The following is a 23172-nucleotide window of genomic DNA, read 5'->3' as shown; positions in this document are numbered from 1 at the left end:
GGCCAGCAGAGAGATGTGGGACATCATAAGTAGATCCTTCAGCTCATAGGTCACTACATCATGTAGCATCTGGCCTATTGGCCAGTTCTCTTTAACTGGTTTAGCCAAAGAGTACACCTTTGATCCCACTGACCTGTGAAGTCCTCAAAGACTCTCTATAATAAACGCATCTGGGCTCCCAACACGTTGAAAGAAAACCTTTGCCCTGGAGTAGCGGTTGCCAGCAGAGGCATGGCTCCATCCAACACAGAAGTTCTCCATGGAGATGGGGCAAAGCAGACAGCTTCTATCCTTCGATAGCCTTGGTATATACAGGGCTAAGAACATGTGGGCTTGGACTGCGTTGGGAGATGACATGATGCTGTCACTTTAAAGGGTGACAAAATCTGGCAAGATGGAGCCAGGAACAGAGCTGATGGCAAGTGATGTCCAGCCCTTTGGAGTCAAAGCTCTCAGCTCAGAGCAAAGTATGTACCAATATCAGAGAAGTCAATGGGGATTCGATGCTTCATATATGCTCTCTGTCTGAGTCTGATCTCTCCTGCACACACACACAACTCAAGCACATACCACAGACACCTTCTATGGGTCTAGAGAGTGGATATGGCCACGAGGGCAAGCCCACTGAGGAATAGTCCTTATTCAGGCTGCCTGAACAGCAACAGCCCATCAGTGTGTCCTCCAAACTCCACATCCACAGGCTTTTGGTGGGGACATAGTGGGAAGGAGAAGATTGCTAGTCCCTGGACAGTGCTAGGCAGCTGGAAGATGCTCCCAGCAGTAGCAGTCACATCTGGACCCTACCCTGGCCTCAGACATTCTGCCTTCAAACACCAGTTTCCTCCGGAATGCCAGCCAGTGGCTGGGCATAGCATCGAGCAGCCAGCCGTCTCAAGGTCAGTTCCCGGGGAGAAATCGCTTTGGTTTAGGGTTTGGGAGTGAAAATAAACACTTCAAGTTTTATAGGTTCCCCCGTGTTGGCTGCTGTTTTCCTTTCCAGCTGCTGCTCAATCGGGCCTTTCATTCAGAAGCCCGTGGCCTCTGAGGAAGCCTTGGGCAGCACCCTCAAAGCTCAAGGGACGTTTATCTGGGTGGAAAGTATGACGTCTCCCAGACCAGCGCCTGTTGAGCCACTGCATGATCCACATGCCGAGCTCTGGTTCCCTGGGCTACCATCCTGGGGGAGCCCCTGCCCGTTAGAGTCCTTAACCAGCTCAGTTCATAGAGGACAACCAGCCTTCCACCCTCACCCACAAACCCCCACAAAAAGGAAAAAGGCTGGGCTGGGAATAAGCCCATGTCAGAATCCTAGACGCGGCCACTGTAGATGTCTAACTGCCCCCATCCTGTCAGTGCCATTGTACAGAGGGCTGTCAGGACCCAGCCCCAAAGCCCAGAAGGGAAGTACACCAGCCATGGTGCTTAGCTGAGTGGGGCTGGAGAATAGGTTATTCGGAGCATGGGAACCTGGATGTGAAGAACGGGAAGAAGGAAAGTGAAGGCTTGGAAGGATGGGCACATGGCTACAAGCAGGGCAGCTGCTCTGTGACCAGAAGGCCACTCTCAGGGAACTCAATCCTCCTCAGCCACAGGTAGGTTCTTGCAGGGGAACAACCTTCGACTTACTTCCCAACTCTATCCCCTGTCAGCTATTTCAACCCCAGCAATTAACAGAGCCCACGTGAGTCTGTATTTCTTTACCCATAAGAGAAGGAGTTAGGACACCCAGCTATCAGCATCTGCCTAGGTACATATCCCGAGATGCTTGGTGAATGTCTTTTCTTCAGATGTGCAGTGCTGAAGATTCATATCAGGGAAACAAGGCACCTCCCTGAGCGAGCTCCCAGCTGATGGGGAGACTACAGCAGACAAACCACAACCGAGCGCCACAGTGGACAAGGGCTCAGAGAAATGTACTAGAGTGTCAAGCGCTGGGGACAGAGTGGAGTGATCAGCGCAGCTTAGGGGAGGCCAAGGACATGTGATCTGGGTCTGAAGTAGAAATTGAGGAGGAAATGCATTCCAGGCTGAGAGAACATCAAATGCACATGCAGAGGTCTTGCAATTGTGGATCAAAGCTGGTGAGGGCAAGGTTCCTGAGTAAAAGGTCCAGAGATGACACAGTCACCACATCTCAAAGGCTTGTCTGACAAGGGCAAATAGGGCAGATTCATCTGTCAGAATCTATGCTTCAAAACAAGAGAACAAGAAGCCGAGTTATGTTTTGGGGCAGTGTGGAAGGAAGCGAGGAGAGCAGGGAACCAAGAAGGAGCAGGGCCAATAGGCTGCTGAAGCCGAAGTGCATGGAGCTGCATAGCAAAGTCTGCCATAAAAGACCCCAGGCCAGGCAGCCATCCCAAGAGCTGAGTCTAGGAGTATCAAGGCCCGGAGCTGGATCTAAGATGGGTTTGGGAGGGTAGGGGCCTAAGGAAGCTGAGTCTTCACAGAGTGACCTGAACAGAGAGTGATATCACTAGCGATCCGATGAAGAATGGCCCCTGGGAAAGAAAGGACAGGCAGCCAAGCCAAATCCTGCTACAATCTCACCCGAGGAGCAGCTGCTCTGAGACCAGGAGACACGGAGACCTGGAAACAGGATCCAGCACTCACAGAAGACAGCCACTCAAGGATCCTGCTAGAGGCCACAAACACTCTCCACCCTCCCTCTGGGAGTCCTGGGTCCTCTCTGTCTCCCACCTACCAGAGAAGGAGTCCTTGTCCATGGCTGGCAGGTCTCGGGCCTGGTACAGGTAGCAGCGCAGATGGTAGCGGTTCCCATCTTCACTCAGGAGGAAACAGAGATGTCATGTGATGAATGGGGCTGCTAAGGGCTGGAGCTACAGGAAGAGGAGGGTCCACCCCAGGAAGGGCAATCGACTCTGGCTGAATACGGAGAGGACAGCAGCCATCATGCAGAGTGAGCCTCTTTTGGTTAGGAGGACGGATGCTAGCTCGGAGGCAGCAATTTGCATCCTTTGAGGCTACCCAATCCCAGGGAGAGAAACAGGGATGGAGGGAGGGCGAGACCAAACTCAGGGCTACAGGAACTTGAATGCACACATCTCATCTCTAACACACAGATATGAATGCCCACATGTGTGTGGGCACACATACCAAAAGACCCAACTGGCTTGAAAGCACGCACAGTTAGTTCTCTAAAACCTCAACACACACACGCACACACACACACACACACACACACACACACACACTCCTGACTAGTGTGAGGTCATGCACTCACACTCAGATGCCACTAAATGACACTTACAATCAAAGATGCAGGAGATGGTGGGTCTGTTAACGCCAAAGCTCAGGGTAGAAACAGACATGGAATCTTCGCTCTTGTCATCCACCATGCCACCCTGGAGACACAAAGCTCATCAGGGAACAATAGAAAATTGACCCTGGATCCCTGCTCTTAGCAGGCCCTGAGGCTAGTCCTCCTACTCTGGGCATACATAGTTTCGAGCCAGAACCAGCTATGGGTCTGAATCCTTCAGAGGCTCTTATACCTGAGGGGTAGGGTCCTTCCGCTCAGACCCAGTGATTTGACCTATCTCTCCCACTTGACACCAAGACTTGCTGCCCTTAACCCAGGCCTGGGCTTCAGGCAGGCCATAATCCCTACAGCTGCCCTTAACAGTCCTTAGAACAAGGTCTTCCCCTCTTCTGTCCTTGCAAAGGGGCCAAGATACCCACACAGGAGGCACATGCTCCTCTGCTGTACACCGAGGTCCTGCTGCAGCTGCATGGGCCCTGGCTCCCACCACAAGATGTCCCCCTGCAGACAGGAGAAGAGTATAGTGCTTCCCCTCCACTTCCTCTGGCCACAGTTTCAACACGGCTCTGGAAATGGATCACTTGAGTTCTGATGCTGCCTGTCACTAACTGTCCCTGTGACTTCAGACAAGCTGTTTAACTTTCCTGAATCATTTTTTGTATATCAGAGATAATTATACAGTGTCCATCTCAGAAAGGTGCTGTGCCTACTAAAGATAGATGAGCAGTTCTTAGAAAACTGCCTGGCAGGCAGTACACACTTAAAGGTTAACAACCCCAATCTTAAGGGAGGAAGGCTGAGGGGATACATATCAGTAACTATGCACTACACACACACTCTCACACATACACACATTCCTATGTGTTCAGAATTATTCCAGGAGTGGCTATGGATGTGACTTAGTCAGTAAGTAAAGTGCTTGCCTCACACGCATGAAGATTTGAATTTAATCACCAGGACCCATGTAAAAATGCCAGACGTGGTAGCCCACACCTGTAACCACAATGCTGGGGAGACAAAGACAGGCAGCCTAACCTAACTGCAAGCCCCAGGCCAACGAGAAAACTCTGCCTTAAAAAGCAAGAGAGGTGGTTTCTGTGGAACCCTCCCCCTGAGGTTGATTTTCAGAATACACACACACAGTGTACACACTGCACACACCACACACACCACCTCAACACACACCACATACACCACACACATACCACTACCAACACATCACACACATACCACCCCAACACACATATGACTCCCATATGACACACATACACATGCACACACATTAAGAAAGTTATTCCAGGACAGCAAATGCACTTGTACAGATACCACCATTAAAGCAATTCATAGTGAAAAAAAGAAAGAAAGAAAGTTATTCTAGCTGGACATAGAGTCACACTCCTTTATTTTCAAGTACTTGGAAGGCAGAAACAGGTGGGTCTCTGTGGGATCAAGGACAGTCTGTTCTACATAGTGAGCTCCAGGGCAGCACCTTCCTGGTGCCTTTGAGAAATGTATCCTATTGCTCATGTGCTCCTTCTGTATTATGTCTCTCACTCTGTCTGCCACACATACACACACACACACACACACACACACACACAGAGAGAGAGAGAGAGAGAGAGAGAGAGAGAGAAACACAGAGAATATTATACATAGACAGATTAAGACCCCAGTCACACCTAAGATCCTGCCTCCCAGGCAGGTATGGACCCCAAAAGTCCCAGGGATTCCCTCAAGTAAAGCAAACCACTCGGCCTGTGCCCTGCCACACTGGTACCCTCTCTCCAGAATAGGCACCAGATGCTCATAGGGCTCCTCTCCCAGCTAGAGGGTCTCTGGGAGACCAAGTGTGGGCAAGCCTTAGGGGGAATAAGTCACAAGGACACATGGAAAGCAGGTGAGGATGCGAAAGTGGGGCTTCATGTAGCAGTACACTTCACACATGCACCACACACACATACACACACACACACACACACACACACAAATGCACGCACACACACGCACATACACACACCACATACATACACACACAAATGCATGCACACGCGTGCGTGCACACACACACACACACACACATGCACGCACACACACATGCACACACACCTTGATGCTTCTGCCACTGCTGAAGTGGGGAGGAGGGAACAGGCTCTTCTGGGGATGGACAATACAAGACTCTAGCCCCTTGTCCTCAGCCCAGCCAGACACAGACATCCTACAAGCAGGCGATGTGGGCACATGCAGGGGAAGTTGCCCACCACACAGGACCCACAATGCATCACTGCTTGCTGAGGCTACCAGGACACACACTCTTTGTACCTCCCCTCCCACCTCCCTTCACAGTGCCTTTCCCTGAGCCGCTGGGAGTATTTTCTGAATCCATATGCAAGCACTGGGCCTGCAGCCTGAGTTCAGAAGAGGTATTCCCCTCCCTGGGACTTACACAGGGGCTGTGACAGATATTCCAAGCCTGGCTCGGAACCTATTAGAATTCCTCTTGAGAATTCATGAGGCCTAGGTTTTCTGACCTGTCCTGACTCCCAAAAAAGGTCCAGCCACCCTATATGGTCCACAGCAAGAGGGCTAAAGCAATTCTCAGGGACAGACTGATGAAAAGAGCCCAGAGAGACACCATGAAGTCAGCGTGTGAAGGGAGGCCTGATAATGCTGGTACCAGTCAGCCAGTTAGCAACTCCCTACCTTCTCCATTATCTCTATGTAGAATTAAATTCAGGGACCATCCCCAGAGCTAGACCCTGTAACTTTCAAGATAGAGGACAGGAGCCAGAGTTCAGACAAGGGAAGACAACCCCCAGAGAATGCAGAACAAAGTCTGGAGTGTGAAGCCACATCTCATAAGCAGAAGAAACCAGGGCAACATTTCAGGTTCTGGGTAGTGATGCTCACAGAGGACCATCCCAGGCCATGTGCAGTTACAGCCAAGCAGGAGGACCAGTCCTATGCCTGGAGTTTCCAGAGTGGATAAAGGAAAGGTGGCTGCCATGGCCGATGGCGAGTTCCCAAAACCCTGGTTCTCGTCTGTGGGCTTGTGAACACTCTGCACTAGGATACTCCCCGTGGTGAGGCCACTGGTACCCCGTGGTGAGGCCACTGGTACCCTAAGCGTGTTTAAAGCATCCCTAGATGCCTAGCTAGATATCAGTAGCATCCCACTTAGCTATGGCTGCCAAGATGTCTCCAGACACTGTCAGATGTCACCCAAGGGAAGAGCAGGACCCCTCGTTTAGAAACATTCATAAAAAGCCAGATGACAAACCCACAGGCCTCAGCACCTGCCACTCAGGGTCTCTATGTAGCTATGTCACTTCTCCAGTCCTGTGTTAAGCAATTCCTCACCCAGAGCTCTGCTTCTTCCCCTCTAGCTTTCTTTTTTTTTTTTTCCAGTGTCCATATTTCAAAAATTTATTTCTCTCACACTGTGCATAATGTCTCCACTCACCTTCCTCCTTCTGCCACAGGGCCTTTGCACAGGCTGCCCTTCCCACCCAGCACGCCCTTTCTGTTCTACTAACTTTAGATCCTCCTTCAGCTAGGTCACTGCAAAGCATGAGATTTTTTTTTTTAAGATTTATTTATTTATTTATTTATTTATTTATTTATTTATTTATTATATGTGAGTACACTGTAGCTATCTTCAGACACACCAAAGAGAGCACCATCAGATCTCATTATGGGTGGTTGTGAGCTACTATGTGGTTGCTAGGATTTGAACTCAGGTCCTCCAGGAGAGCAATCAGTGCTCTTAATCTCTGAGCCATCTCTCCAGCTCCCTAAGCATGAGCTCTTTTTGTTTTTGTTTTTGGCTGCCTACTTTCAGTAGCTTACTACCTCTCCAGTTTGTATTCTGAAAGGAAGCAGGAAAGGCATGGAGAGACAACCTTTATACGCTTTATATCACACACACACACACACACACACACACACACACACACATACACACACACACACACACACACACACACACACACACATACACACATACACACACGGTCATATCCCTGGTCCAGAGCTATCTCCAGCGACAGAAAGTTCAGCATGCCTTACCTTGGACAATATAGGCAGCTCAAGGACTAAAGATCCCAGACAGGAGGAAGTTAACTGTGTGGCTAACTGTGTTCTCCTCACTTCAGGAGGCCAGGGTCTGACTCTGCTAAAGGAGGAACCCCCAGGATGTCTTGGTAACCAACAGGCTGCTCTGTATGTCAGAAAGGCAGAGCAGGATTTTCGGAGCTTCCCTTTTGGGAAGGCAATAGGTATGGTGTAATCATGGGTAGGGGGAGCAAAGGAGGGCTGAGATGGCAGGTGGGAAAACTGGAGTGGGGATGCCTAGTGGGATTCTGTGAACAGCCAGGTGTCATGGGATGCTGCTGCTGGGGTTTCTGCCATCTGCCCTTCACCCACTCCTACCCAGCCTTGTTGGCCTAGGGCATTGGGTTTCCCACAGTCACATTCTTCACTCCATAGCTCATGCGGAGACTCCCAGGCTGGGGCTGGCAGCCATGCCGTCTGTGGCCACACACTGTGTCCTAGGGCAAGCTGTATATGGGATCCTGTGGCTCCCTCAGCGGGGGACTGGGCAGCCTCCAACCCACTGCTGCCCGGCAGGAGGCCATGGATCCCTGAAGGAGCCTGAGGCAGTAAGGAATAGAAAGTGGGCCTCGGAGATGCTATGGAGTGCCCCCAAATGTCCCTAAAGCTGAAGCCAAGCCTAGCTGGGCCTGCCCAGTACTGACCTCCAAATCCTTCAACCAAAAGGAGATAGGCAGGTTCTTAGTGCCTTACAAAAGGGGCCCCTTCTCTTATCCAGGTGAGATGGGGACCTAGAAAAGACCTGACAACATGTTTGAGGTTCTTTGAGAGCTATACACCATCCACCAGGAAGATGGTTGCAGTCTCAAAGGGGAGCTCTGAATTACCCATATTCTTCTGGGGGACCTTATCAGCACCCATGTGGAGAGATAGGAGGGAGACAATGAGGAGAGGGTGGGCAGAGCAACCACAAGCTTAGAAGGCTGGGGACAGTGCCTCAGATGCCAGATTTTGGCTGGGGGTAGGAATCAGCAAGGCCTCAGAGGAATGTTGGGACTATCCGGGAGACCCCTGGAATCTTTTCTCTGCGTTGGCCAGGTCAAGTAGAGAGCCATAGCCCAGCACAAGTGGTGCCCGCTTCCTTCTTCCAAGGAAGACCACGCCCACCACAGGACAGGAAGAAGAAGCAAGAAGAGCCTGGTGTCTGGGCCACTGGGAAGGACCCTATGGCAGGACCTAACCATCACCCATCTGTCTGTTCCTGCAAACAGGGCTAGAGACCCCAGGATGGTAAGTGCTGGGACTGCCCCACAGCCACAGAGTAGATTTCAGACCCAGGTCTCTGCAAGGCCGTTATTAGACAGACAAGGAAACTGTCTACACTTACAACTTAAGAAACTGTATTTCAGGCTCAGTGGTTAAGAGCACTGACTGATCTTCCGAAGGTCCTGGGTTTAAATCCCAACAACCACATGGTGGTTCACAACCATCCGTAATGAGGTCTGATGCCCTCTTCTGGTGTGTCTGAAGACAGCTACAGTGTACTTACATATAATAATAAATAAATCTTTGGGCCGGAGAGAGCAGAGGTCCTGAGTTCAATTCCCAGCAACCACATGATGGCTCACAACCATCTGTACAGCTACAGTGTACTCATATACATAAAATAAATAAATAAATCTTTTTTTAAAAAAAAAAAAGAAACTATATTTCAAAACAGAAATGGTAGCACAAGCCTATAGCCCTGGCTCTTGGGATCCTATGGCATGAGAGAGCAAGAAGTTCTAGGGCAGCCTGAGTTACAGAGTGAGTTCTAGGGCAGCCTAGGTTGTCATGAGACTCTGTCTAAAAAAAAAAGTCAAAGAAAACAAAAAAAAGAAGAGAAATCCACACACATCTGGGAAATGTCCCACATGAACCAAGTCTGAGCAGGGGACCCTGGCTGGGCCATGCCTGGAGAGCTGGCAGTTGAGCATTGGCTGGACCCTCAGATGACCCTCTAGATCTCCACTGTCTTCACTGTGACCTCGTCAGCAGTTCTGCAGGAACATAGGGACAGATCGCTTTCCCTGGTTCCCATCTAAAGTCAGTTCAACTGAATCAACAAGTTGTCTCCAAAACTGGGTTCCTAGTGGAGCCTGCCTCCTAGGGCTGGTTAGACATCATCTATAAACAAAGTCAGTGGCCACAGGCACCTGTGGTGCGTGTCCTAGGACAGGACATGAGGGACCGCCACAAGCAGCCAGGCCATTCACACCTTCATCACTATGGGCTATGCAGGGTCTGTCACAGATGCAGTGCCCATTAGGATACAACGTGGTGACAGGCCATCCAGGGCTGACATTGGCTCTGTGCCAACAGAGGTTTATTTGCCAAAATATGCCACTGGCCAGATTTGGCTGGTGGCCCACAGTGTGTTAACCCTCCTCTATTCTTGTTTTGCTAATGCCTTTAATCTTCCCTGTCCGATGAGCAAGAAAACCAAGGTTCAAGAGCAGCTCGTCTCTTCCCTGAAGTTAAACAGCAGATTCTCTAACAAGACCAAGGTTTCTCTCCCAGAATCCATCAGTTCAGAGCATCTGAGCAACGTTCCAGATAACTGCAGAGGCCTGAGTGCCAGGCTGGGGCCAGAAGTCACACCCAGGACCCAGGGCACTCTCCTGGCTGCCACTATACAAACCCCACACGAGACAGCAGGCCAGACCCAGGGAAGAAAGCCCTTTAAAAGAGGGAGTGAACTGGAGACCTCCCTTCCCAATCAGGTTTTAAGTAGAATAACAGGCAAGGGTGCAACCCCATTTAATTTGCAGCTGGAACCAGGGTTTGGAGTCAGCCGCTAAAGTCTTCACTAAATCTTTGCAAAACTACCGCCTGAGAGCTCCATGGAGCTGGGAAGGCACCAGGCAACCTGGAGAGCACATAGTGCCACGTGTGGGCTGATTCAGGCCCAGTGTCCTCCCCAGGTCTCCTCCTTCTGTGCGCATGTGCGGGCTGCAGAGACATCCAGGGCAGGTTCTTTCCTGTGCCAGCTGCCTCAAGAATTTCAACAAGTGTCTGTCCCACTTTGCCTGGAAATGCCCTGATTCTTCACATCTGTTTTCTCAGAAGGACTATTAATAATACCCCGAGCCAGATTTTTTAAAAATTAGGAATAAAAGAACATAGACCCTCGTGTGTGACATCATACACAGGGCTCCAACTGTGCAGGCACACACATTCGGGCCTCAGCAACTTAAAACCCAGGTTGGAGCAAAACAGAGAGACACAGGGCCCATATATATTTAGGGGACATTATCAAACTGTCCTCTCTAGCAGGCAAAACGGGAGGGATGGGAGACCTCTGTTTGAATGGGGTTACCAGCCCTCACATCCCAGCTAGCACAGTGCCAGGTAGAGAACAAGTGCTTGTTTCAGATGGTTGAGAGCCCATAGGATCTGGGGATGGGGCTCAATGGGGAGAATGCTTGGCTAGCATGAGCAAGGCCCTGGGTTCAGTCTGCAGCACTGTGTAAGGCCATAATGGGTAGAACACACCTGTAATCCCCATCGAAGAGGTGGGGAAGATAAGAAGTTCTAGGTCACCCTAGGCTACATAGTGAGATCAAGACCAGACTAGGATACAGGAAACCTTATCTCAAGAAAGGAACCAGGGGGCTGATATACAAACTAGTCCTCCAAGAAGTCAGTCACCTCCAGCTATAGGTACTCAGGAGGCAAATCTCTGAAGGATTCTTCGCACAGGGAGAACAGATCTAGGAACTGGGCTTGGGGGTACCAGACACACAGCATGGCTTCATCCAGATCCAGAGATGGCCCCACCTTGGCCAAGCCACATGGGATCTCATTTCCAGCCAGCTCAAATCTTGAGTTACTTCACACTGGCATTGGCCTTCCCTTGACCCCCTTCCCAGCCCTTACAACTCACAGCTGCCCTTCCCTGACAAAGGCCCAGGGTGGTGACACCTGTCTCTAAGGGCTTTCGCCACTTTGGTCTCAGCCAACCTACTGCAGGCACTGCAGGCTTCCTGGGTGGCAGCTTCTCTGGGTGGTGAGATGGATTCACCATACCTGGCTGCCCCAAGGAACTCAGCTGCCTGTCTGACTTCATATCCGACTTAGCATCCTTGCAGGGAGCAAGGATAACCAAGGACGCTAGCCTAGCCGAGTGCAGCCTTCTGATGCTTCAGACCTTCTCTCCTTAGGGCCACTCCAAAGCATCCTGGGTGGGGGAGAAGAGACACCAGTGAAAGGGAAGGTCAAAAATTGCAGCTAGTGGCCTGGCCAAGAGTCAGAAAGTGCCCGAGGAAGGGAGAGAGCAGCTGTCTACCCTAGGTAGGTTCCGGGACAGATGCAAATGAATCTCTTCTGTAGTAACGTCCAGGACTTGAAGAACCGTCTACAATGACATCACCACATCATAGCTGCACCACCCAGTGTGACAGGAACTGCACTTCCTTATTCCGGTTACTTTAGAAAAGAATTTAAAGAGCCACGTGTGGACAGGAGCTAGGCTAGTTGTCCCCAACTGTAAAATGGGCTAATGTCAGCATATAAGGCAATATATAAACCTATCTGCATGGTCTGCGACACGTGATTAAAAAGATACAGTAATTCTTTCTTAGAAACTTGGATGTCCTAGAGAAGTAAATAATGCCAGGGGCCTGACACTAGAATTTTAGCCATCATACAGACACATACGAAAAATATCAGATCTGCCAAAGGGTAGGAGAACACACACACACACACAAGGGGGGGGGAGGGGGCGGGGGGAATGCATCCAACTTCCCAAGGCTCCTGCAGCTCCGAGGCTCACATGCCACATGCACCTTTAAGCATGGAAGTCTTTCTCAGCTCTAGAAGGCACCAAGGCCGCCAGCACATGCACATGCTTCAGGCCTGTCTCTCCCTCCCTCCCAGCCAGGCTGCCTCTGAAGCTCAGGAGGCTTTGCCCCTCTTGCAAGGCCAAGTGCAGAGGCAGGGCTTGGAAAAATCCTTGTGCCTGGAGGGCAGGCCTAGGGCAAGGGCAACAGGACAGATTCCGTGAGCTCATCCTCAGCAGCCGTCACCAGAGTTCCCAGAGAGGCTGGTGGCGTCAGGAGGGGGTGACTGGGTGGGAGCCGGGCGGTGGTGGTTGTGGCGGCAGCAAGGGGTGTGGGGTAAGGAGGAGGCTGATGGAACACGCTATAATAGCGGCTTTGTACTCTGATTCCCAGCTCCCTGGGAACGCCAGGAAGATTATGAAACCGGTGTCTTTGGGAATGCCAGGATATTAGCTGGAAAAAGAATAATACGAAAATAAAATAATGCGCGGGATGGAGACAGCAGACGCTTAGCAGACTGAGCCAGGGCCTCCCGCTCTGAGGAGGGAGCCAGGCTTGGCCCCTGCTGCTGGTGCTAACGAGCAGACAGGGCCTGCCTTCCAAAGAGACGATTTCCAGAGGGAGCTGGCAGACCAGGCCCAGCCTTGCCAAGGATGCACAGGCCAGGGGAGGGGTAGTGGAAGGCAAGGCATAACCAGGCCTGGTGCTGGGGCCCAGACATTCAAACCCATCGGATTCCTAGGAGGTTTCCTTAACCCCACCCACAGTCCTTCCCTGGCTCTTTCAAGATCTCTATAACTTCCTCTGAGCACCCTCCTCCTCAACACGGTCACTCTGGAATAACGATAGAACAGCTAAGTTCTATACAGAAGGCGGCAGGTTTATCCACACTCACACATGAGTCTCTCTCTTCCAGACCTAAATCACACAGGAGCTTCTCATGGACCAAGCTACCAGCATCGGATACACCAAAGGGCAGCAGAGCAAGCGATCTGATCTTGCCCCACCATCCATGACTCTGGTCATACACGCAGCCTCTCTCAGAAAAGCATCTAAGTGGAGGCCAGTGCAAACTATCTTCTATCTTCATTACTTAAAGATGGCCCTGGAGCCAGCAGCAGTAGCAGCAGCAGCAGCAGCAGCAGCAGCAGCAGCAGCAGCATCCCTTAGGACCTTGTTAGATGTAGAGATTCTTGGTACCCGACCCAGACACTGTGTCAGAGCCGCCATTGTAACCAGTCCTTAGTTGACTTCTGCTCATTAGCCTGCACAGTCACTGCTAATCTTCCAGGGCTGCTGAGATATAATCTCTTCCATGAGTGAGAGTCCCAGAGGCGTGGAAGGCAGAAGCAGAAGGAGCCAGAACACTCCTGAAACCTGTCACCCTATCACCTTTACACCTAGTTCAGGGCAGGCATCAGCAGACATCAGGGACCAGCAGCAGTGCCCTGGTAACAGAACACTAGGCAATCTGTCCTGAGATGCAGCACGGCCATGAGTTCTGGTCCTTGGGCCAAGATACCAGGATGTTCCAGGGCAAGGCCAGTAAGCTTAGGCCAGACTAAAAGCATGTGAAGGTGACTATAGAAAGGGAGTGTGCTATGGGGGCATGTGAGGTATGATCATGAGTCTGAGTACTCATGTCTCAAGAGTATGTGGGGCTGAACGGACATTCAAACCCATCAGAGCACATGCTCTGATGTGCTCAGTTACAAAGTGATCTAGATCCACCCAGTTAAAAAAGGATAATGGCCCTGTCCAGACACTGAACTCCTAAGGACACTGCAGAACTCTGGGTAATGCACCATAGCAATTACCTGGGTAATCCACCAGGGACCAGAACTCATGCCCATGATGCATCTCAGGACAGATTGCCTAGTGTTCTGTTACCAGGGCACCGCTGCTGGTCCCTGATGTCTGCTGATGCCTGCCCTGAACTACATGCAAATGTGATAGGGTGACAGGCTTCAGGGGGTGCTCTGGCTCCTTCTGCTTCTCAGATTCTCAGATCCTCCCTCAGATTCTCTGGCAGTCATGTTCCCCAGAGATGTGGAGGGATTCCTGGGGCTGATTCCTTTCATAAGCTAATCACAAATGAATCAAAATCCATCAACCCTCCCGTGTCTGTCAGCTTGACACGTGACTTCTGTGATACTCCCACGACAATGTCTCTGCTTATGGGAAATCTCATGACCACCCTGCCCCATTCCTCCAGTCATTACTTCAAGAATCTTGGGCCCACATCTCCTAGCCTTGCTTGACTTCCTTCTCCAAGTCCCACCCTGCTTAGAGGTCCTGGGCACCTCTAGCCTCGTGTCCCACCCCTCCCAGCTGACACTCAACTCCAGTTCCTCCTTCTTGCCTGCCCTGGTGGCCTGTCAGGCAGCCACTAGATCTGTTCTCCTCACAGCTACACTGAATGTCAGACTTGCCAGAGCCAACAGTGAACTCATAGCGACACTGGGCTCACCCTGTGGCCTCACACTCTCAGCTCCCTTGCCATCTAACATGACTGGGCCTCTGACACCCGTGTGTCCCTCTGCCATTCCAAATACCACTTCGGTCCTTGGGCTCCTTCTTTATGTGGTTGTCTCATCCCTGGATCTTCTGACAGGAATCTCCCTCAGTTACTTTCCATAGCTACTTTATTCATGGTCCCCAATCCCTCCTCCAGTCAGACCTCACCTATGCTCAACATTACCCCAGCTCCCTGGTGCCCATAAGAGTCCCAGACCCGCCCTCCGGAACTCTCTGCTTACCACTATTTCCAGTTTCTTTTCCTTTTCAGAACGTCTTCTATCAAACCTAGTGATGCTGCCAATCACAGAGCCCACGTGTGCTCTCCTCGAACCTCCCACCTGCCGTCTCAGGCACAGAGCCTGGCACAGGCAGCCAATCAGCTAGGGCCATTTTCTTCCCAGAGTTGAGCCACTCTGGGCTCTCCATATGGGAAGAGGGCAGCATAATTTTGTCTAGCTGTGGTTGTCAGGATGTGGCATGTCTTCTGCCACCAGCATTATCATTGCTACCAAGAAAAAACCCAGCCCTGAAAAACCTCAATTTCCTGCCACCTAATACCTGGCTCCTCTCCAGCACTTTCCAGCTAAGTGAGGCCCAAAGCCCAAAGCCCCCTTGTTCATCAGCCTGTAAGAATGGAGTCTCTGAAATATCCACCCTACTCATCCCCCTAGCCTAATTGGAATGAATCCTCTCCCTTCAGTGCTTGCCTGGCCTTCCTCAAGCTCTTCCTCCTATCCCAATCCAGGCCACCACAAGACAAAGACAGCCACCCACAGCCCTGCTTCATAGAAACCACACATCTGCTCCTGTCCTGACTGACAGCTGTTTAGTGGCCCCCAGCTCTCTGATGATTCTGCGTCTCTCCCAGGCTTTGTCTAGGACTAAAAGGTTCTTTCTATGAGACTGTGACAGGCTATCACCTGGCCTCCAGAGGGCCTCCTCTTCTGCACTATTGAGATGGAGGGCCTCTCTGTCCAGCTTTTGGGGGTCACCACTGGCTATTGCCTCCTTCTCTGCTTCCATTCATCACATCCTGGACCCACCCTACTAGACTCTCCCAGGTCTTAAGCTGCCCTGACTCACTGATGTGCACATATACACAGATACAGACAGTCTTGTGTGTACAGGGTAATAGTAGGGCCTGCTTCCCAGGCTCACACCCCAGAGCACCCACAAAGAATGTACATGGAATGCCGGCTGCATGTCAGAAGTGGTGGTTTCATTCAGGCCTTTCATCCTGTCTCCAAGAGTCTCCAGTCCAGCAGAACAGAGAGCAGAGAACAGGCTGTATGCCATCATCTCTTCCTGGGACTCCTCACCCAGATCTTGAGTAACTTGAAGCAATCTCAGTACTACTAACTATGGAAAGGCCGAAGGAGACTGGTAGCCATCCAAGATTTCCCTTTCACAGGTACATGTCTCTCCTAGATGCTAGCAAGTCTCTGCCTGGGGAGTACTATGGCCAGTCAAGGATATGCCGGGGTCACCAGACCTTTCCAGTCACTCCCAGACTTCTCCCATCTATCCCAGCCCATCTCTGCAGGAAGCTCCAAGTCCCTTCGCTTTGCTGTCTGGTGAGCCACTCAGAGTGAGGCCTCCTCCCTCTCTGCTCTCATCTTCACACTCAGAGAAGCAGTGGGTCTTCCAGTGTCAAGAAAGAAGCTGTCTTATTTTAGGAAGACACCCAGAACGCTATTCACTCTTCCCACATGCCACCCCACAGGGACCAAAGCCAGGACGACTGGCCAATGTTCCATCTAAAAGCCATGACCCTGGGGGCTCCGTGCCTGTCCCACATCAGCCTTGGAAAGGCATGCTGTACCCCACCCAAGCCCAGCCAGATGCAACCCAATGTACCAGGGCCCCCTCAAGGGCAAACACAGCTGCAGGTCCTGTCTTCTCCAGCGGCTCCATGCGACGGCGCCAGCGGCGGCGGCGGAAGGCATCTGTCTTGCGGTACTCCAGGTGGAACTTCCAGCCAAAGAGAGAGGCGTATTCCCAGCCCTCGCCCTCAGCCTCTGCCTGCCTGTGCTGCAGGAGAGAGGAGGCAGCTAAGAGGGAGAGACAGGGCAGGGTTCCAAGAGGTAAGCCCGGAAAAGCCACCTGGAAGAAGGTGGCTTTGAGCAGCCTTGAGTAGGAAACCCAGGAGGGAAAGGAGGCTCCTAGGCCACCAGGTAGCCGAGGAGGCCCGTGGGGAAGGTAGAGAGCAGCTGGGCTAGACACTGGCTTCTTCAGGGCTGTTTATTTGAGCTGGGGGTGGACTGCCCAAATCCAAGCTTTCCTTCTTGTTTCCTTTCTATCGTTCACCTCCTAGCTTCTAAACACAGAAATGGGTCTACAGTTCAGAGGCAAAATGTAGAGACTGCTTCCTAAGCTCAGACTACTTCTTACCAGGATGTGGACCTAAGCCAACTGTGAGGGGCTCCTGCCTCTCCTCTAAGGGGATCCTTTCCCACAGGAAGCCTGGAAATGCCTGGCCCTGGGCCCTGTGAGAGAGCACTGCTGTTAGATATCAACTCAGTCTGGGCCCTCTAAGCAAAGTCCACACCTCTAACAACTGGATGTCCTCTATGGAGAGAAAGAGCTGTCAGCCTGGTCCACAGCAGCTTGTCCAAAACACTTACCTCTTCCTCAGACCCCAGACATCCCCCTCTAGAGCCTCTGCTTAAAGGAAGACGAAAGCTGGCTCCCCTAAAGACTACGCTTACAGTGGGAGAGGCCTGGTTCTGCTACCAAAACCCAAATGTGTTCTTAGGGATGGAGAATAGATGCCAAGAGGATCCAAGGAAGGCAGGGGCTGAGGCTGGGTTAAGCAGAGGCATCCCCAGACTCTGAGACAAGCATATGTGGTCATGTGTGCTCACTGTGGGCCTGTCCTGTGTTCCATGGCATGTTCCGGGTAAACACTGATGGCTCTTGGTCCTTTACAAGCCAACACATTAACACTGTGGCCTATCACCAGGAGCCAGAAATGTGGGCTCAGGACACAGCCCCACCTCTAGTAAACCACCTCCCTGTGGAGATGTGTGTGTCACAGGACATCCTGCCAGACAGTAGCCAGTGGCAAACAACTCGGAGGGTGAACACCCCATCCCCAGCCTCCAGGTGAGGTATCTGTGAGACTCAAGAGCCCCTGCCACAGGCTTGCTTGCCATGGCACAGCCTCCACGCTACAGAGTCTTCCTCTAGGAAGTCAAAAACAAGACACTTCTTTGACATCCTTGAGCCTCCTGGGACTTAAGTGAATGCAGCCGGGAAATTCTCCTTAACTCGAATCTATCCTATGTGTTTGTGGGCATCCGTGATACCAGGTGTGATCTGTGGAGCCTGGTCTGGCCTACATGTTTTGAGTGTGGTCTGTGTTGTGGTGGAGGTGTGATCTGCCGTGCAGAGTGTGACCCATATTTTCAGTGTGATGGGTCTGCATGCTAAATTGATCTGGGTGTGACCTGTCAATGAATTTACTGGGTCTTGCGGTGTTCTGAGTGAGAATGCCCCCCCCCAGGAATTTGAATACTTGTCCCCAACTGATGGCACTGTTTGGGGAGCTTTAGGTGGTATAGCCTTGCTAGAGAACTGTGTCTCTGGGAGTGGGCTTTGAAGTTTAAATCCTCCCCGGCCACTTCCCATTTCCTCTCTGCTTCATGCTCATGTTTCAAGGTGTGAACTCTGGGTTTCCTTCCAGCACCCATGCCTACTCCACAAATATGATAGACTCTAACCCCTGGAACTATAAGCCCAAATGAACTCCTTTTCTATAGGTCACCTTGGTCATAATGTTTCACCATTGCAGCAATATATCTATAACAGTACAGATCAATAATAAATGCTACACGCTCACTCGTATGGTTGTTAATGCATACAGGTCTACCCTATGTCCACTGGCCTCCTCCATCCGGAAGCCCCACTCCCATCCACCTCCCATTGGCTCACCCTCTTCAGTGCCTCCATCTGGCTGAGGTCCCTCCTGCGTAGTCGGACCCAGCGTCGCCGCCTGTGAGTGTAATACATCTTCTCAACAGGGACCCAGTGTTTTGGCTTCCGGTCTGGGGGTATGGTGATGCTGTACTCCCAGCCTAGGAGGTAAGGTGAAACCTGTTAGTCACTGTCAGCAAATCTCTGTCTCTCCTAAGCTATCTCTCTTTGTAGAGCATGCTCAGACCCTGAGCAGCTAAAAACTCTGGTCCTAATTGATAGCTTGAAGTAGAGGTGTGTTCAGGAAGTTTCCTAGGTGAATTAGCCCACTGAAAGCCAGACAACTGCCTGGAGCCTTCTGCTATCTCACTGCCATACTAGGAGCTGGCTGGGCTGGGCCCCAAGGCTGTATGTGTTCCCACCTTGTTCATCAACAGCCCGATTGAGGTCTGTGGACCATTCTTCATCTTCCCACTTCCAGCCCAGCGGGCATTCAATATCATCCTTCGGAAGCACTTTCTCCCCATTCTAGAGACACAATAGGCAAACGTAAAGAGATAGACTGGGCACCCACACGATTCGAGGTCACCATCTCTCTGGAGCACAGAGCAGTCATCTCAGCAAGTGAGGGCAGGGGAGAAAACATCCATCTTTCTGAGTCACAGGCTCTCCGTGGGGCCCAACACCCAGGAGCCCAGAAAAAGCATACTGCTGCCCACCTGCAGCAACCCCTTACCACATCTGTGTAGTTATCACTCATGTAAATCCACTGGCCTCCAGGTAGCCGGGTCTGATTCTCAAACACCTCCTCCACAAAGCTCAGATGACCAGCGTCAGCATCATGGAGCAGGCTATTGGAAAGGGGAGAGTAACAGGGTCACCTCACTATCTTCTGTCTCCAGGATGGCACATACCTCAGCCCACCTGCACTGTCAACCTGACTTTGACACAGATGGCAGGGAAGTGCAAAGAAACTGGAACAGAGAGTGAAAGAGAGACCTAGAACAGGAAGAGAGGGTCACAAGCCAAAGGATATGCCACCTGAGATAAAAGAAAGACCAAAAGGAGGCACCAAAGCCCAATGGGTAGCGCTAAGAAAATGTCATCAAGCTATACATTGAAGATTTAATGCTTGACTCTGTGTTCTACTTCAAGTTTTAGAAAAAGCTACTGGGGGGCTGGAGAGATGGCTCAATGGTTAAGAGCACTGACTGCTCTTCCAGAGGTCCTGAGTTCAAATCCCAGCAACCACATGGTGGCTCACAACCATCTGTAATGGGATCAGATGCCTTCTTCTGGTGTGTCTGAAGACAGCTACAGTGTACTTATATATATAAAATAAAGAAAGAAATCTTTAAAAAAAGAAAGAAAGAAAGGAAGGAAGGAAGAAAGAAAGAAAGAAAGAAACAGCTACTGGATGTCACAAAAGAGAGGGCAGAGTGACTGAGGAAGCATAGACTGCACGAGGTGGGGCTATTGTGGGGGGGCAAGTGAGCTGGAACAGGAAGCGTCATGTATGTGCAATGACAGGACATTGTTGTATCATGGAAGGCAGGGCACATGGCTGGGTGCTAACTCCAAGGTATGCTTAATAATAAAGGACTCTGTGTATATTATGAATGTGTGTGTGTATGTGCACGCATACACATGGCAGGGGCAGATTGGGGGAGTGCTATGCACACATACTATGGCGTGCATGTGGAGGTCAGAGGACAATCTTGGGTGTCAGTCCTCACTATCCATCTGTTTGAGGCAAGGTCTCTTGGTTGTTTACTACTGAGTATGCCAGGCCAGTTGGCCCAAAGGCCTCAGGGGATTCTCCTGTCCCTGCTCCCAGCTCCTCATAGGAGGGTTATAGACACTGGGCTTTATCATGGGTTCCAAGGAACTGAACCTCTAAAGTCCTCACTTTTGTGTGACAAGTGCTTTGTCACCTGAGCCATCCCCAGATACACAGCACTTTACTTCTGAGTGAGCTATTCCTGCTAAGCCCCAGCCCCGGGAGGGTCCAAACCATCTCTGTGGCCATCAAGGAGCAGGCAGAAGAATTCACAGGGCTCAGGACTTGGGAAGAAGAACTAGGCAGAAGGAGGAGCAAGGGTTGGGTATCCTGGCCTAGCCCTCCACACCCTGGGACTACCACTCACGTTTTCTCTGGAGACACGAACCAGTCTCCTGCCCAGGCCCAGCCAGCTGAGGGGCGGAAGCTATCTTTTGGTAGTTTGATCTTGCCTGTGACGTCAGAAAACTTGGGGTAGGTGAGGCCCGTTGTGCCCCAGTTCCCAACCAGTGCCAACTTTGTCTGGTTCTCATACTGTAGACCAAGAAAAGAGGAGAGGTGAAGGGTCACACATCTTCAGAACCCAGAGGCCGGTAGGCTGGCAGGCACTTACCGTTTCGGCAAAGACAGAGAGCTTTCCCTCTGCAAACTGATTGAATTCCTTCTCATCCACAGAGAGCCCGAACCAGAGCTTGATCCGGATCTGCACAGGCATTCGGGCCCCAGGCACGCCTTCCATAGGATACTGGGATCAAAGAAACATAGCACACACAGCCCATCAGGTCTAGGCATAACAACTCAACATCCAGTCAGGTGTACTCTGTTGGGGGGACTACACCAAATGTCATAGTTTTTCTCCCCAAGATTCCTGTTCATCAAAGAAGATGATGGCAGCCATGTAGGAGCTCCCTACAGATGGAGTCATATCTACAATAGGGTCTCTAATATCCCCTCCCCCACCACCTTCTTACATCTGTCATTTGAGGTAACTGTCCATTACAGTGGAAAAGGCTCATCTCTGCAGGGTCCAGTAGGGCACCCACGAGCCATCCGAAAAGTGGCTCGTGTAACCAGGGAAATGGAGTTTTCATGATTGGATGTTAACTAATTTAAATAGCTCTATGGGCTGCTGCACTGGACAGCACCATCCTAGGAACAGCAGAGCTCCAGGAGAGGAGCAATTAAAGCCACTTCGTTTCATTTTCAGTACTTCATACTCTGGCGAGACTCGAGCATCGCATCCAATGTCCCCACAATTTCAAGTGCTTATCAGCATGTTAACCACTCTATGCTGTTCAGCTGGTTTTTATCCCGGAGGCTTCAGAAGCTCTGCCAAGTGGAATAACCACAACAACCCAACATTTAAAAACACATATATGTTCCCTACGATTACTTCACCGTTTGACTCAAACCAAAGGTCAGATTCGGCCTTGGAGAGAAGCATTCCTCCCTCTTAAAATGACACCCTGTCCCCTAGCAGAGACAGAATGGTGAGAGATACCTCACCAAATGAGAGAGCAGAGGGGAGTCTGGGTGGGTTCAGAAGAGGCTGAGAAGCCAGGGTGAGGGTTCCCAAGCTGGTGGGAAGGCCTGGGCTCCTGGAGGTAGAGCCTATGTTGAGAGAGGGCTTGGGAAGTGGCACAGACCACTGTCGGCTGATCCTCTCCTGTTCCTCATGTCCACCTCCTTTCAGTTGCCCCTTGGAGAAGTGTGGAGACATTTCTTACCCCGGAACTCCCTGTGGTCTTCACTTCAGCCGTCTCCTCCCTCAGGGTGGCTAGCTGTCCTTTTCCCTCCAAGCCACCAGCCCTTGGGACATGGCAGGAATTCCTGCCCCCCTCTTTCCTCCTCCACCTCGAGCTCCCCACCACCAGCCTCCCCCAGACGGGGCCAGCCTTCCCAACCCAAAATAGCAACAGCAAATAAAGAAATGTCTAGTTTGGGGCTCCTCTCCTCTGCTGGTGCTCACTTTTTCCAGCTTGGGTTTAAGTTAAGGAACACCAGTGTTTGCTTGATCTCTGCCCGCTGCCAACATTTTTGTAGCGCTTGCTCAGGAGCTACTGGCAGGCTCGTGAACTCCATGGGGAAGACTTCGAGAAACAATTCTATATCCTTTTTTTTTTTTTAAATCCCCTTCACTTGGAATCAGGGAACATTTTCAGCTCACATTCTCTTGGAGGCTTCAGGGCCAAGAGGTCAGAATGGAGGTAGAAGCGCTCCAGAGACTACCAGCCATTCCCACACTGTCTCCCACACACACAAGGAAAGGGGCAGCCTGTGCGAGCAATAGGGAGGATGGAGCTTGAGGTTAGGATCAAACAAAGAATGTCTTCAGATGGTCTGGGAGCAGGTGGGAAGGTCCTGAGGTCATGGTTCCTGCCCAACACACACACACACACACACACACACACACACACACAACCCTTCCCCTCTGAAAGGCTGCTCTCCCAGTGCACCAATTATCTCAGTCCTGGCTGTCTTAGTTAGGGTTATAGTTGCTGTTATAAAACACCTTGACCAAAAGCAACTTGAGGAGGAAGGGGTTTATTTGGCTTACACTTCCATATTGTTGTTCATCACTGAAGGAAGTCAGGGACTCAAACAGGGCAGGAACCTGAAGGCAGAAGCTGATCCGGAGGCCATAGAGGAGTGCTACTTACTGGTTTGTTCCTCATGGTTTACTCAGCCTGCTTTCTTATAGCACCCAGGACCACCAGCTCAGGGGTAGCACCACCCACAATGGGCTGGGCCCTCCCTCATCAATCACTAATTAAGACAATGCCCATTTTTTTTTTTTTTTTTTTTTT

General features: G+C 51.1%; 1 protein-coding gene across 16 annotated transcripts in view; it reads right to left on the bottom strand.

Annotated features, from left to right (window-relative positions):
- Window positions 1-23172, bottom strand: part of Dysf (dysferlin) — a 201473-nt gene that overhangs the window by 78090 nt on the left and 100211 nt on the right. For all 16 annotated transcript variants that reach the window (XM_031382343.1, XM_031382351.1, XM_031382347.1 and 13 more), the window contains 8 exons: window positions 20979-21110; window positions 20733-20899; window positions 19322-19436; window positions 19008-19113; window positions 18604-18746; window positions 16528-16701; window positions 3269-3362; window positions 2702-2779 (listed from right to left, as the gene is read on the bottom strand). In XM_031382343.1, the coding sequence (XP_031238203.1) occupies window positions 2702-2779; window positions 3269-3362; window positions 16528-16701; window positions 18604-18746; window positions 19008-19113; window positions 19322-19436; window positions 20733-20899; window positions 20979-21110 (1009 nt within the window). The remainder of the gene's footprint in view (window positions 1-2701; window positions 2780-3268; window positions 3363-16527; window positions 16702-18603; window positions 18747-19007; window positions 19114-19321; window positions 19437-20732; window positions 20900-20978; window positions 21111-23172) is intronic.

The sequence above is a fragment of the Mastomys coucha genome, unplaced genomic scaffold (assembly GCF_008632895.1).
Source record: "Mastomys coucha isolate ucsf_1 unplaced genomic scaffold, UCSF_Mcou_1 pScaffold20, whole genome shotgun sequence".
NCBI classification, from domain to species: Eukaryota; Metazoa; Chordata; class Mammalia; order Rodentia; family Muridae; genus Mastomys; species Mastomys coucha.
The sequence above is the reverse complement of the archived record's forward strand: the minus strand, read 5'-3'. Positions and strand labels throughout refer to the sequence as shown.